The sequence below is a fragment of the Dendrobates tinctorius genome, unplaced genomic scaffold, assembly GCF_039654945.1.
Source record: "Dendrobates tinctorius isolate UK_male_01 unplaced genomic scaffold, ASM3965494v1 ptg000029l, whole genome shotgun sequence".
Lineage (NCBI taxonomy): Eukaryota > Metazoa > Chordata > Amphibia > Anura > Dendrobatidae > Dendrobates > Dendrobates tinctorius.
In genome coordinates, this window is record NW_027361697.1 from 22,778,326 (window position 1) to 22,795,023 (window position 16,698).

The window sequence follows — 16,698 nt, forward strand, 5'->3', positions numbered from 1 at the left end:
CTCCCCTGCAGGGGTGCTGTTGGTTTTGGGACATTGTGTATAAGGACCTCTACTTTATGTTTCTCCACTTGCAGTGGTAAATGGTTGAATACTATGTTATGACATACAATAAATCTGTGAACTGCTGTATCCATTGAGCAGGCAGATAAAACTCATAAAGGGTTTCTGAGTTTACACGTATATCTGACCAATCCTACCGAGATTTATATCAGAAGCATATAGATGTTACAATTTCTAGTGTATCTGATATCTGCCACCCCAGGTCATTGCCAAGAAGAAAATATTTTTTATGTCACATCCAAAAAAATAAAGGCATAAATGAGTAAAGGTGGAGGAGCCACCTCTAAAGTTCCCTTCTGTATGGAGTCCTGTGACCCCTTCCACTGATCCTAAACAACTTTTTTTTTCATTGATCTCAATGGAGGGGTGCCCTAAATTCTTTCCATATTCGTTATGTAGGGAGAACCCAAGTGAAACCCCTTTAATCACATATCAGTCAACTATCACTGGACCATCGAATGACTGCTGGGTAATTTGGCACAGGATATCTACCGGATCAGGAGGAATTGAAGACACTTGGATTCCGCATTTGTTGTGTTCTGCCAAACATACCGTACCGGCACAGATTTTTTTGCCCTGTACCAAAATCCACTTAACTGCTGGTAATACAATATAATTATATCTCAATGGCAGGTGTGCAAACATAAGTGACTTTTTTCCCTCATTTTGTTTTAGAGCCAGGTGGTTGACTCACATCCAGTAATAATAACAGGCTTTGGGAACCTGCCATTACCTTAAGCTGCTGCTATAAAGTTTATAGAATTGACAGATGAGGCAGAACGCCTTACTTTTTATATTATCACTACCAAAGCCAAGATTTCCAGTACAAAATGCAAGTCTGGTCAAAAATATAATGCAGCCCGTAAGCAGTTCTTAACAACATTGGTTCCAGGATGCCAGACTCATACTTTGGCCCAGCGTCTGCTCACATCTATTTTATTGGTTCCGCTGGACTGGAAAAAAAAATAAACAAAAAAACCCCCTTTCTTTATTTGCGATATGCTAGATAGGTTTCTGAGTCCTGTGGTCAAATCAGGTCACGTTCAGCGGAGGAGGATTTAGAGACTCAAGTTATATGGCTACATTGGAAGCAAATGAGTATGTTACATAAATCAGACACCTAAAAGTATGAGATCAGTTATCCGGGAAAGGATTACGTAGAACGTTATGGAGAGCAGAGAAAAAATCTGGGATTTTTTAATTTTGTCATGTGCAGGTCCGTTACCAGGAGAAAGTGGATTCAAGGAAAGTGTGCACCTGATTATAATCTGAAACTGCCCAAAGTGAATCTGTCACCAGGTTTTTGCTCCACCCATCTAAGAGCAGCACGACGTAGGGGCAGAGACCCTGATTCCATTGATGTATCACTTACTGAGCTACTTGCTGTAGTTTTGATAAAATCACTGTTTTATCTGCTGTTGATCTATCAGTTCTCTGAATGCTGAGCTCTGTGTAACCCCGCCCACACTACTGATTGGCAGCTTTCTGCCAGTGTACACAGCTGCCAATCAGTGGTGGGGCGGGGTTATACAGATCTCACGAATATGGAGGACTACTCTAGTGATAATCTCCTGAAGATAAAACAGCATTTTAACAAAACTACAACAGGCGGTCCAATAAGTGACACATCGCTGGAACTGGGTCTCTGTCTGTACTTATGCTGATGTCAGATTGGATGGCAAAAATTTTGTGATACACTCCCTTTAAAGTTTATGGCCCAGATTCATTATGATTGGTGTTTTGCATGCTAATCTTAAAGGTGCGCTACAGTAAAGTTTCTGAAGAAACAGTGCCATTCCTGTCAGTAGGCTGGTCTGGTATTAAAGACCAGACTTATTTATTCCTATACAAATGGTAGCCCATGCATAAGAACGGTGCGGTTAAAAAGTAAGATTCTTCTGTTCTTAGACAACCCCTTTAAGCTCTGCTATGTGTCTTATGCCCGATGTGCTGATGTCACAGGATGAGGTACGTTAGAGCTCACGTTCTATCATGGAGGACTGATAGTTATGTTTTTTCTTTGTACGCGTCATCCTCAGTTCTGCCAGTCTTAGCCTTCACGATAAGAGAGTTCCAGCGGAGACCAGCGTTTAGTTTTAGGAATGGTTTACATCTGTTATGGTTTCAGACCGTTTATTTCGGCCGGTCCAGAAACATAAATCTTCTGCTGGATAAATAGAATTCTGTTGATACGAGTTGATTTTTATAGAGATGTTTAATGAATCCAATTGGGATCGGATCACAGCTGCTGCTTAGATGGTGTTTTGCTTCAGTAATGATGACTGTGTGATTAAGTTGGGAATCTACTAAGACATCCGTGAATGTAGAGCAAAATAACTAGCTGTGTGTAAAGTGTAAACAAGTTATCGTAGAGTTACAAGATGCGTTCCCTACTATTCTGCAAGAGTTCTCATGATACCAGCTGTCTGCTCAGCTTCACAATCTAAACTCCCCCATACATATTAGATTTAAAGAGTAATTGTTGTTTTTTTATAAGTTACTATTCTCACATTTGCAAGAAGATTAGTGACAGCCCGGATCCTGAGACCTCTACTGCTTGCTCAAAAACTTCTTGAGAGATGTGCAGCTCAGGAGACGGGTGCAGAGTATCTGCCTCAGCAAGCACACATAATGAGGTACGGATGCAGTACAAAGCATATAGTATGCTTTCGATTGCATCCCCACTCAATTCTGTCTGTCCGTTGAGACAGGAGCTGTGTACTCCTGTCTCCTGAGCTGCACACTTCTCGTTGCAGTTATGACCAGGACCCCGACCCTTGGATCTGGAAAGGTTTGTAATAATACATAACTCAGCCCTGCAGTATCTCTACACAGTAGCTGCAGAGATCAGTGAGGAGAGCAGGGTGCGTTCTTTTTTTCACTTGCAGGACGCCTCCTGCTTATGATTGGTCAATATCATGCAGGGGAAGAAGTACAAACCCCCATAGGCAAATCTCTGATAACACCCAGTTGAAGTATAACATAAATTATAACCTAAAAGTTACAGGCTAATATCTCCACAATGGAGATGACAAGTTAAAGAAATAAAAACTACATTTTGCTCAGCTCTGCAGTCAATATTCCATGATGTGGCCAGTTTAAAATGCTGCATGCACTTCATGTCAGAGCCCCAAGTCACTCTCTGAATACATAGCTAGAGAGCGTCATTTGACACTGCTTACATTTGATCTTACATTTTGTATATAGTCATGGCCGAAAGTGTTGGCATTCTTGAAATTGTTCCAGAAAATTAAGTATTTCTCCTAGAAAATTATGGCAATTACACATTTTGTTATACACATGATTATTTCCTTTGTGTGTACTGGAACAATGCAAAAAAAGCAGGAAAAAAGGCAAATTGGACATCATCTCACACATAACTCCAAAAATGGGCCGGACAAAATTGTTGGCACCCTCAACTTAATATTTGGTTGCACACCCATTGGAATAAATAACTGCAGTCAAACACTTCCTATAACCATCAACTAGCTTTTGACACCTCTCAATTGTAATTTTGTGACCACTCTTCTTTTGCAAACTATTTCAGGTCTCTCATAGTTGAAGGGTGCCTTCTCCCAACAGCAAAAGTTTTTACCCACAAATTTGGAAAGGTGCCAACAATTTTGTCCTGCCCGTTTTGGGGGTTTTGTAGTAAATTATGTCCAATTTGCCTTTTTTTTTTCTGTTTATTTTATGTTTTTCCAATGCACACAAAGGAAATATACAGGTGTCTAACAAAACGTGTAATTACAATAATTTTCTGGAAGAAATACTTCATTTTCTTGAACAGTTTCAAGGGTGCCAACACTTTTGGCAATGACAGTTTCTGTGCAGTTAAATTTGTATCTGTTTATTCCTTATAGTTTATGGTCATCAATATTCAATAGGATATTACCTAATGGACCTTATTATGACATGCCATGAACACAATTCTCAACAATTGATGTGGGGTGCGGCTGCAAGGGTAAATTTATCTCCTGTCACTCAATCTTGCACACAAATAAGTACAGTTACATAGGTTGAAAAAAGACAGGTCTATCAAGTTCAAGTTATAAAATAAAAAAGGAGAAATAATTGAAATATCTAGACTTTTCTGTCTAAAGTTGTTCTTCTGTTTACTTAAGGATAGTGAAGGTTTATGGATCACACTCTGCTTGGCTGACCCCCATATGCGAACGCCTTCCGATTGTTTAATTCATCTTTTATATGTCTGGTCTTGGACTCAAGTTTCCAGGACAGATATTGTGTTATGGAAATCGTAGGTTTGTAACTGGACCGTGAGCTAATAATGAGGCGAGCGCAATGGATATTAAATACCTTGTTTTCTTCAACCTCACCTTCCCCCGGAGTAAAAAGCAGATGTCCAGCTTGGCTACAAAGGACCATGTGCCCAAGCTTTGAATCTCGGGCTCACCAGGCCTAGGTGCCAGGACTGCCACTCTCTATAGTCCCAGCGATACCCCTCTTGGTGCTCAGTTCCTTTTGGCCTCCTGACCTGTAATAAAAGTTCATAGATGTTATGAGCCTTTGTGCTATGTTAATCATGTAAATGGAAAACGTAATCTAATGTTATATTACTGATATTATAATTTCCCTTACATGATATTTCTTTTATTAGGAGAGGCTTTTTATAGCAACCTTTGTTTGATAATAATGTGTCCGGAAATCTGCCAAGGTGTGAGCACCGGTCATTGTATAGAGAAGAAATCTAAACAAAAGGGCACTGTAGACCACAAAAGAAGGGCTCCCGCTCGCTCATTGGAAGATTGAAATTAGCGTAGACTCATCTCTTGTCAGCGAGCTTTGTAGGTGCATATGAGAGTTGTCTATCTCACCTCTTCTTGGAAGAAAACATTGAATCTGCTGCTTTTGCGAAATTCATCCACTTTATAATTCACTCTAATCTAAAACATGAAATGTGTTTTCTGAGATTTCTTAGCTGTCCACATCTGCAGAGCAGAAGTTCAGAAGCTGGCCATTCCTCGTAAAAAATATTTTATACTTCTTATGCACGTTCATGAAATTAATGGGATCTTTCCACTGTTATTGTAGATACTGCTCTGCTGCTGCACTTTATTATATGTGTACAGTGACCAACATTCACAAGACAAAATTTGCAATATCACACCATGTCATAAAACACATAGCCACAGCCATGTTATTATCAGGATCCTGTCAGCACCGGCGGACTACCGCGGCTGAGCAGGGTCACTCACCCAGACTACGGGAGGGCCCAGGGTCCGAAACTGCAGGGAAAGTTCTAAGAACAGGACCTGCGACACTAAAGGTAGTAAAGAGTACCAGGACCTACGATCATGTGACCACAGGGGGCATGGCTTAGCGTCCTGCTGCAGTAGATGACTGTAGGATTCTATTACAGGAATCCTGGAGTAAAGATTAGGGGAACTCAGGTCAGACAAGCGGAGGGGGGGGTCATACACAGAGAGGGCAGTGTGGTACCAGAGGAGCAAGCAGAGAATAGTCAGAACGTAAGCAATGAGTCATACACAGAGATAGCAACGCAGTACAAAAGGAACAGGCAGAACTCGTAACAGGGACAGAACCGGGTCAAAACCAAACAAGCATAAAGTATCACAGTCACAAAGCACACCAGGGTCACAAACACTCAGCCAAGGATCTGAGTATAAGCGACAAAGAATGAGTCCACAATGAGGCTATAAAAAGCCTCCCAGAATCTCAGAGTGAGGCCATCCAGATTAACCTCTGAACTACCTAATCCCATGAACTAAGCAGATCATGACAGCTATGGACTTAACCAATGCCCTTGTTATCTATCTGTATATAGATATCTATCTATATGTAAATATACAGTGTGTATGTATATATATATACATATATTTGTGTGAAAGTGTTTGCCCCCTTCCTTATTTCCTATTCTTTTGCATGTTTCTCACACTTAAATGTTTCAGATCAACAAACAAATTTAAATATTAGACAAAGATAACACAAGTAAACACAAGATGCTGTTTTTAAATGAAGGTCTGTATTATTAAGGTAAAAGGAAATCCAAACCTTCAGGGCCCTGTGTGAAAAAGTGATTGCCCCTCCCCTTAAATCATAAATTAACTGTGGCTTATCATATCTTTGGGAAGCTGAGTTCAAATTCCATAGCCACACCCAGGCCTGATTACTGCCACACCTGTTCTCAATCAAGAAACCATGTAAATAGGACCTGCCTGACAAAGTGAAGTAGACAAAAAGATCCTCAAAAGCTAGACATCATGCCGTGATCCAAATAAATTCTGGAACAAATGAGAAACAAAGTAATTGAGATCTATTAGTCTGGAAAAGGTTATAAAGCCATTTGTAAAACTTTGGGACTCCAGCGAACCACAGTGAGAGTCAATATCCACAAATGGCGAAAACATGGAACAGTGGTGAACCATACCAGAAGTGGCTGACCTACCAAAATTATCCCAAGAGCGCAGTGACGTCTCTTCCAAAGGGTCAGAAAAGATGCTAAAACATCATCCAAAGAATTGCAGGCCTCACATGCCTCAGTTAAGGTCAGTGTTCATGAGTCCACCATAAGAAAGACTGGGCAAAAATGACTTGCATGGCAGAGTTCCAAGACAAAAACCACTGCTGAGCAATAAGAACATAAAGGCTCAACTTAGTTTTGCCAGAAAACATCTTGATGATCCCAAAAACTTTTGGGAGAATACTATGTGGACTGACGAGACAAAAGGTGAATTTTTCGGAAGATGTATGTCCCATTTCATATGGCATAGAAGTAGCAAAGAAAAAAAAAAACAATGTGTATATACCCTAATGAAAATAAATAAGTAAAAAAGCAAGTGCATTAAATAACATAGGGTACTTGGTAAACACTGTTTTGATCAAAAAAGTATAAAGCTGTCCCACCACGGCAAGATGTACCCATTTGAGACAGTAACTACACTAATGGTAAAATCTACCTAGTGTGAATAGTGGCAGAGTCTCTGGGTCCCAAACAGACACCCAGCTTAAGAGGGACTATAAATGAACTACACAGCTCAGTAGAAAGGAGGCCACACCCTATTTGTACTGAATACAAAAACACTAAAGAAACAAAAAACTGAACTAGAGTAGACTTGAATGACATGCATGATGTAAAAGCATGTTCACACTGGCCACAAAAGCAAGCAAAACCAAAGAAAAGAAAGCAATGTGTGTATATACCCTAATGAAAATAAATAAGTAAGTACTTTTTTACTTATTTTATTTTCATTAGGGTATATACACACATTGTTTTTTTTTTCTTTGGTTTTGCTTGCTTTTATGGCCAGTGTAAACATGCTTTTACATAATGCATGTCATTTACGTCTACTCCAGTTCAGTTTTTTGTGTTTCTATAGAAGTAACAAAGCATTTCAGAAAAGGAACATCATGCCAACAGTAAAATATGGTGGTGGTGGAGGTGTGATGGACTGGTGCTCTTTTACTACTTCAGGACCTGGAAGACTTGCTGTTGTAAATGGAACCATGAATTCTGCTGTCTACCAAAACATCCTGAAGGAGAATGTCCGGCCATCTGTTGATGATCTCATGCTGAAGCACACTTGAGTTAAACGGCAGGACAATTATTCAAAACACACCAGCAATTCCACCTCTGCATGGCTTAAGAAAAGCAAAATTAAGACTTTGGAGTGGCCTAGTCAAAATCCTGAACTTATTCCGATTGAGATGCTGTGGCATGACCTTATAAAGGCTGTTCTTGCTCGCAAACCCTCCAGTGTGGCTGAATTACAACAATTCTGCAAAGATGAGTGGGCCACAATGCCTCCAAGTGTTGTAAAAGACTCATTGCCAGTTATCGCAAACACTTGATTGCAGTTGCTGCTGCTAACGGTGGCCCAACCAGTTATTAGGTTTAGGGGGCAATTGCTTTTTCACGCAAAGCCCTGTAGGTTTGGATTTCTTTTTCCCTTAATAATAAAGACCTTCATTTTAAAACTGCATTATGTGTTTACTTGTGTTTTCTTTGTATAATATTTAAATTTGTTTGGTGATCTGAAACATTTAAGTGTGAAAAACATGCAAAAGAACAGGAAATCAGGAAGGGGAAAACACTTTTTCACACAATTGTGTGTATATATGTATATTTAAATATAGCTAAATATATATCTATATAATTAAGTTACAATAAATTGGTCTCAATGAATTCTCATATGACAAAAGGCCCTTTTACATTTAGCGATGCACCAGCGATCCGACCCGGTCAGGATCGCTGGTGCATCGCTAAATGATCGCTAGTGAGCTGTCACACAGGCAGACCTCACAGCGATGCAGCAGCGACGCAGCGCACAATACTCACCTTTCACACACAGCGATCCTGGCGTCCTCCCGCCCGCCTCCACGCGTCGCTCGTCGTCACAGCAGGAAGCCCCAGCAGGAAGCTGACGACGAGAAATGGAGCCGGACATTCTCGTGCGATCAGCGATGGACAGCGGGGGAGCCGGTCGGAGGTAAGTATCACACATAGCGATATCGCTAGCGATATCGCTATAACGTCACAAAATCGGTGACATTATAGCGATATCGCTATGTGTAAAACCCCCTTAACCGTTATGTACCGTAATGTGTATTTGCATCTACATAACATGGCCTCAGCACCAGCTTAGCGCCTGCCGGTCTTATTTTACCAGCTATTTGCACAGTATCAGAATGTATAAGTACCATACAATAAGGTGCCTAGATATGAGTGCCATAGGTTGGCCAAATAATTCTTGCATAAAAGTACCTATATAAGGCTACTTTCACACTTGCTTTTTTTTGCAGCGCGTTTTTCCCACAAAAAACCGCATTGAAAAAACGCATACAAACGCATACAAATGCTGCGTTTTTTTTCAAGCATTTTTAGGAGCATGCATGAAAAAAACGCAGCGTTTTTATGCATTTGTATGCGTTTTTAGTGCGTTTTTACCGCGTTTGCGTTTTTTTCCAACATTAGGTGGCCCTTCACACTAACCCAAACCATGACTTTACTAACCCTAACCCTAACCCTAACCCTGACCCTAACCCTAACCCTTAACCAAACCATGCCCTGATCCTAACCCTAACCCTGACCCTAACCCTGACCCTAACCCTTAACCAAATCATCCTAACCCTAACCCTTAACCAAACCCTACTAACCCTAACCCAAACCCTAACCCTAAACCCTAGCTAACCCTAAACCCCCTTAACTAACCCTAACTCTAACCCAAACCCCTAAATTCCATTGTCTAACTAATGGTAAAAAAAAAAACCGCATGCGCAAAAAAACGCATACATAAGCATGCCAATGCGCACATATGCACACCCATAGACTTATAATGGGTGTCTTGCTGTAAAAAAACGCATTGCGCGCGCATGCATTTTTTTGAGGCAAGTCGGACGCCCAAAAAATGCAACAGGATGCATTTTGTGCGCCCGAGCGCATACCGCAAAAAAACACATGCGCGGAAAAACGCATACAAACGCATGTGTATGTGCACATAAGCGCATCCCATGCAAAATATAGGGAAAAAAACTCATGCGTTTTTTAGCGCTAAAATCCAGCGCAAAAAAACGCAAGTGTGAAACCAGCCTTACAGGTGTATTTACTGTCAGCTCCAACATACATTGCAAAAATATTATACTGTAAAGTTTGTGAAAAGCAAGTAAATGCTACAATACAATGCTCATATTTTACTAACAGAGTGACCAAGTAAGAATTCCATACATAAATACAAGTAATTTAAAGACGGTAATATACAGTGTATAAATAACAGAGAGCCAAGCATTAGGGTATAAAAGGAATCTGTCATCAGAATTTCTCACCTCAAATTATTTATATGCACATTTCACTGATTCAAAGATAAGTCCAGCAATACCTTTACATGGCCTATCTGTTCTTCCTTAAATGAGAAATCATACTTTGAATTGATATGCAAAAGAGTCTGAAGAGCTATGGTAGATCTGAAGCCTTTGCCAGCGCTGGGGCCTCCTGCTTGACTGATAGCCTCTATGTTGTGTGACTTTAGGCAAAGGAATCCTTAGTCAAAATGGAGTAGGCGGAGTTGAGTGGGGAATAGACCTGGAGTGACAGAGGCTTCAGAGCTACGATATCCATTTACGTATCAATTCAAACTCTCATTTCTCAGTAGTGGAAGACTAGACTGGCCATGTAAAGGTATTGCTGGACTTGTTTTTGAAAGCGCCACTTGCAAGTATAAATAATTTGGGGGATGAAATGCTGCTGACAGATTTAAGGATTACAGTTTCCTGGTGACGGATTTATAAGTCAGTTGTGCAGCATTTTATGTTCAGCTTGTATTGGTTAACAAATACATCTCTTGATTAATTGTCTCACCAGGTATCACATGGCTCTACAGTACAATATGAGGCAGGAAGCCTCTCACTGAACACACAGACAGAGGTAAAGCTACTTCCTTCTGAAAACGAGCCCCTGCTACAATGGACAACAAAGAATTATGGGGCTGTCACATCATTTACAGAAATGAAAATGACCAATCATATTTATATCAAAGTGGGTGAAGGTATGATACAGTATTATTACTGTTACTACAGCTATGTGTTATACTGTACATATATATATATACTGCCCTCAATCCGTGAAATCGATTCTAGAATGGATCACAGCCGAGGAATAACAATTGTGCATTTGCTGCCACAATCAGTTAACATTTGGTAGACAGACACCCCAGTATCTGTAAGCAATAGCCCATGATACAATAATTAGTGCTGTACTGCACTTTGGCTTTTCCTATATCTTATCACTGCCTAAGGAAAGACATAATTTCCCAGAATGCAATTCCAAAGTAAAGAAAAGTATTTGCCAAAGTAACTAAACTTTATTAAAAACTTTTAACTAAATCAAAACTGATTTAAAGGAAAAGTGTTTCCCATATCCGTTAATTAACCTGAAAGCTGTCAGTGAAACACACTCAGGTCTGCTGTTCCAGCACCTCATCACTCTGCAGAGAGGAGGGCAGACTGTTTGTCAGTGTTATTGTAGGGGCGTGTTCTTCTTCCCCCAGTGTGTTGCTGCCTGCTTACCATTGGTCAGCATCAGAAAGTGGAAGAAGTACACGTCCCCAGTGAAACCCGTCTGATACTGCCCACTTGGACTTTAAAAAAATTAACTGTTTAAGCGCCAAATACTTTGATTGCTAGAGTTGAGGCAAAAAAAAAGAAAAATTAAAAAAATGTTTGCTCGTCTGTCCAGTTTGAGAAATGTGAAATTTGGTGAAAGATCTTCTATAAGCTTTGATATTTGTGTCTGAGAAATGAGCAGAGGAATCTAACTGAATATTATGGGAAACTTTTTTTTCCTTTGTATCATTTTAAAAAAAATGTCACTCTATACCTTTATGTAGTGGCTTCTAAAGTGGCATATACAGGAATAATTACATATGTGAAATAAAATTGTCAATAAATAATCTAATCTGAAATATCAATGTTGTGTTTTAGATAATACTTTACCCTCAACATGCAACATTCAGAAAAACTTTATCTCTCTGAATTATCTTGGATATTATTTGGAACCTCAGTCTGTCGAGAGCTGTTTATTGGCAGAGGAAAGAAGATTGGTTTACATCATCGAGTTGGATTCTCCAAGTGCCAAACCATACAGGTAAATATAGCAGAGTCCTTCCTGATTTATGTATAGGAGGTGTAATGGGGTTACCGCTACAGTGTGGAGCCAGAAGACCGCAGTGTCTGATTGCTCCTACTTCAGCGCTTTGAAGAAGCACTTCTCCTTCATTTTAAATGTGTTTATTTCTTCTGGCAGAACAGGAGTTAATCGGCCATGTTGGAAATCCCTGTGCTCACAGCTGTGCTCTGTTAGCCACTCCTTTTGCCTTTACAATCTGGGTTCTGTTACTAATCCTCATCAGAGCTAGCATTTGCTGCATGGCTAACGGAGGGAGAGGAGTACATACGAGAAGGAGAATTGGAGGAGTTATTAGTGATTGTTGCTTGGTTTGTGTGCATGATGATTCCTTATCTTTCTCTATTTTGGTTTATTCCCCTACCTCTACGCCCCAATGCATTCCTCTGTTACATATGAATGAATATTTTGTATGACTGGAGTTTTCAGCTATCCCTTGTCTGTGTTGCTTTGTTTGTCGTGTTGTTGTACTACAGTGCACAGTAGCGCTCCCTCTTCCCTGGGTGGGGGAAGAGAACAGATGGAGGGCTACCTTAGGAGATAAGGCAAGGGCAGAGGCCCCGTCATCTTCGCCATCTGAAGTATCCCGGGAAGCGGGGCGACCTAGGAGGTGACATTTTTATGTTTTTCATATGTAAAAAACCTGAGACCCGTGAAGCCATTGAAGCAAAGATGGCATAGTACCTGCTGTGATAGGACCTCTTGGCCAATGCACTTTGTTGTTTTCCTGGAGCTAGTGCACCTAAAAAAAGATACTTGTGTCTAACTTTTTGGGATCATTTTCAATTAATGTCAGTGGAATTTTTTAGCTTGGCCACTAAAAAAAATGGATAAGGCTCTTGGAGTGGTTGCATAATTACATGGTACTTTATCCATCCCTGTTTTACCAGTAAGAGAGCTAAATATTTGTAACCCTTAATCTATATTTTGCCTACGTACCAGAATTAATTCAATGGGTGGGCGTACTATATGTGTAAAAGGCTGAGGGACAAAATCCCAAATGAGAAGGAAAATAAATCCTTCTGTTACTAAGACTTTATTCACATAACATCTTAAATTTATGTTTGTCATATGTATGCGGAGAGATCCTCAAAATATATGTTAAACATATAGCCCTCATTTACTCAACTGCCCTTTTTGCTTTTATCAGACTGGTATGTGTTGGCATATGTTTTTTTTTTTTTTACTGGATAGGAAAGTGGGTTCAGCTGTGACTTCCTATACAAATGGCCACTGCAAGAAATAAACCTCTCATTATATGGGGGTGTCCTATGACAAAGAGTGTCAAAAGTTGGACTTTTACAGAAACATAAAGTAAGAAATATATTGTAAATAGGGACTATAATGGCTGGCAAGTGTGCTTATAATGTTGAAACATCAAATCATGTGAATAAAAATCGTATCGTGTTAAGTTACCTGATACAGATTTTTATTAGGCTGCTATCATTAATACATACATTCTATTTTTGGTGCAGCATACAATAAAATCATGAATTGGTGGCGTCAATATTGACTGCAAACATTTGTTTTCCATTTCCAGAATTCTTCCATTGCCAAACTCTAATTGCCATTGCATGTGAAATCAGAGGTAAAAGGCAGCTGGTCTTCTTGGTCCATGAAACACCCAGTATATTTTTAGTCTCTAGTATTATAATCTTTTTGGTTTTTCTGTGCTTTGAATAAGATTCCTTCATTTCTTTTAAACTTACCATAGGTTAAAACGTCTGGATTTAATGACAATTCTGGATGCCAAGTCTTCAAAGTTCCCTTAGAGCTGAATGAGATTCATTACAGCAGTTTTCTTTGCCACCAAAATGTACTCCGTAAATACAAATTATGATGATTTTCATATATTATCGGTGAACGGAAATGGGTGGATGATGACCGATCTACCAAACAATCCTTCTAAAAAAAATATTAGTCCCAAAAAAATAATAAAGTCCATTCCATCTGCAAGCACTTTGAGGCATGTATCAAATTATGTATTTTGTGTTGCCCACTTTTCAACCTGTAATATCACAAAGATGGCACCACTTGGCTCCCCATGTCTTTGAACTTCCAACCTTGTGACCGGTGGTAGAATTTTTCACTCACATTCCAAATCCTCATTTACCATTTCACTCCTGGGTAACAAACTTTTCTCAAATATTTTTTACCCCAATTTCATGTAGATTAAATGTGTCCAGGTTTTGTTAAACCCATCTGGTTTGCACATGTTCACTCCTTGGCGAAAATCTAAATATTTAATTGGTTGAGCAGATGCTGGATTGCAATACTTTGAACGGAAAGAAGACATTCCTCTTTCTATCTGACTTTATTTTCCTTTATATAGTTCATTTCAGGTCGACATAATCATTGACATCAGTCCACGCCATCCTGATGCCGTTCTTTTCAAGAATCTTGTCCTTATCCTCAAGTGTAAAAAATCCGTCAACTGGGTTATCAGGACAAGCAATATCCAAGGCAATCTGGAAATCTTGGTATGTTTCCTGCTAATATTATAACTGGAGTAATAATATTTTAACGATACATTATTTGTTTGCAAAGGCCCTACATTAATAAATGTAGAAATGGATTAAGTGACTTGAAAGACTGCACATAATTCAACATTTTAGCACTTTCATGATAGTTGGGTTATCTTTCACCAAGACAAAAAGCTGTTTACTGCTCCTAGCCTGTATGTAAATACTCTGTCCAAGGCGAAGTAGCTTGTTGGTGCCTCTCTGGTATTCAATATGAAGAGTATATGTCCATTTACCACCCCATCTAAGCTATGCACCTTCCCAAGCTTTGATTTTCTCTAAGGGCCTGATTCATCAAGATCGGAGTTGTTGAATCGGAGTTGTTGATATCTGTCTTGATGAGGGGGCATGATGGAGTCGACATTCCTGATTCCTGAAGACGCATATCCCACTTCATGAATCAGGAGCGTTGGACAAGCGGCATACAAGTGTGGACACGCCTCACCACAAATACCACTACAGCCAATAAATTTGACGAGCGACGGTCACCACACCCCTGTCCCGCCATATCTCCTCCCATTTCATCAGAGCTTGGAGAAACTGGTGTGAAGTCGCCAATGCTCTCAAAATTGAGACATTTCAATCCCTTTTTCGGGCCATATATATTTCATTTTGCCATTAAAATATGCCCATTTTAGAGAAATCCTATATTGTACTCTTGTATATTGTCATTATTCCTGATAGATCCTGAAAACACTCATGAACATGAACTAAAATTCTCAAGAAAGAGCTGATGCAAACAACAAGCATTATTTGTTCCATTCGTGATCTCCTCATGAGAACACAGCTTCTTCTTCCCATGCTTGTTGATGGATTGCTAACATCTCACTTACAATAACATACATTCTAGCACCTCCAAGGACTTATCTAATCCGAAGAGCAGTCCTATCTGTAGATGAACTTATTTATAGGTTTCTAAATGCAGTTTATAAATCCCAGTCATTTATTGCTTATCGCAGCTAATTGATTTGATCTTACAAAAGTGTGAAGTTTCCATATATTATATAGATTATCCAAGGACTCTTAATCCTCCGGTAATGCTCCATAGATTTAGTCTACAGCAGATAGTACGGCAGAGATAGTTGTCTACATTGAAGGTTTCTGGAAATAAAGCATGATGTTGGAACCAGTATGGCTACCATTGTATGGCCTTGTCATCAATTCCAAATGTGTCTAATTTTGCAGGATTAAAGAAGTGGGAGGACAAATAGGCAGATTAGCCATGTAGGCATCTAGGAAAGCTAAAGATGATAGAGGTGTAATGGCAGCCATTTTAGTGGTTACCCAAATTTTATTAAAATTGACGTACGGTAACTAAAATTAATTCCAAATGGGCCTGATAAAATGTTTCTGTCTTGCCGTAGGGGTATGTTCACACTGAGGGCTTTTTTGTGGATTTTGAAATGGATGCACTTTAAAATCTGCATTAAAAATTCTTTAGATACTCTTTGAATACTCTCTTATGTGGATTTTCAAGCGAATCCTCTTCAAAATCCACAAAAAAAACTTGGTGTGAACATACCCCAAAATGTGTGATATCTCAAATGTTGTGATCAGTTAGGGGTCCTATGGTGCTAGAACCCCCACCAAATGCTGAAAGTAAGTAGCAAATGTAGTTAGCACTATGCTTCTTTGGATTTGATCAACACCTCTTGGCTCATCCCAAAAAGATGGAGATAGCTTTATATGGACCGATGGGTGAAACAAACAGATTAGAGCCCCTGTACAAGAACAATTGGGCCCTTCACAAGCCAATAGCCACCTGCTTTTGTGGTGGACGTGACCCCCCTTTCCTCTTGGGCCCCTATGCAGCAGCACAGGTTGCCTTAATTATATGTCTGCCACTGGTAGACTCATAGACCTATAGACTAATAAAGACATATAACATAAACCCCATCTACCCAAGCAGAGCTGTGCAGAGCGATCCCAGCTAAAGAGGCACAACATTTTGCCAAACATTCTGGTCCTTTGTTTCCATCATCTTTAGATATTTTGACACCCAGACTTCAATAGGTAAAAGCTTCTCACATTTCGCTATAACATATGAAAATTTATAGCAACCTGTCAGAAAAGGAAAACGCAAGGAACTTTGTTTATAGGTGGTTTTATTTTATTTTTAAGTAAAGGGACTTACCCACCAGTCTAGTGGAAACATTGTGGGATTAGTTTATCTCTTTTCCCCATCGGGCACTGGTGTTTATTTCTTTTGTGGCTTCATGTTATTTTCGGTCAGTGTAAACCATGAAAATTTGCTCTATTGCCGTCCTGCTCTTACAGACTTTATCAGCACAGCATGAACTAGGTCTGACCTTAAATGTTTCCACTCCAGATTTCTTTCACATATATCTGGGTCTTCTCGACCTTGCAGTTTCTCAATTAGCTTTTCTTACAAATGTTAAAAAGTTAAATTATATATATAATATATAATCCTTTCCGTGACATTTTTTTTTCATATGCCAT

General features: G+C 39.5%; 1 protein-coding gene across 3 annotated transcripts in view; it reads left to right on the plus strand.

The window, feature by feature from the left end:
- TGFBR3 (transforming growth factor beta receptor 3) overlaps positions 1-16,698 on the plus strand; it is a 258,572-nt gene that overhangs the window by 150,603 nt on the left and 91,271 nt on the right. For all 3 annotated transcript variants that reach the window (XM_073571472.1, XM_073571473.1, XM_073571474.1), the window contains exons 5-7: positions 10,397-10,580; positions 11,515-11,677; positions 14,049-14,196. In XM_073571472.1, the coding sequence (XP_073427573.1) occupies positions 10,397-10,580; positions 11,515-11,677; positions 14,049-14,196 (495 nt within the window). The remainder of the gene's footprint in view (positions 1-10,396; positions 10,581-11,514; positions 11,678-14,048; positions 14,197-16,698) is intronic.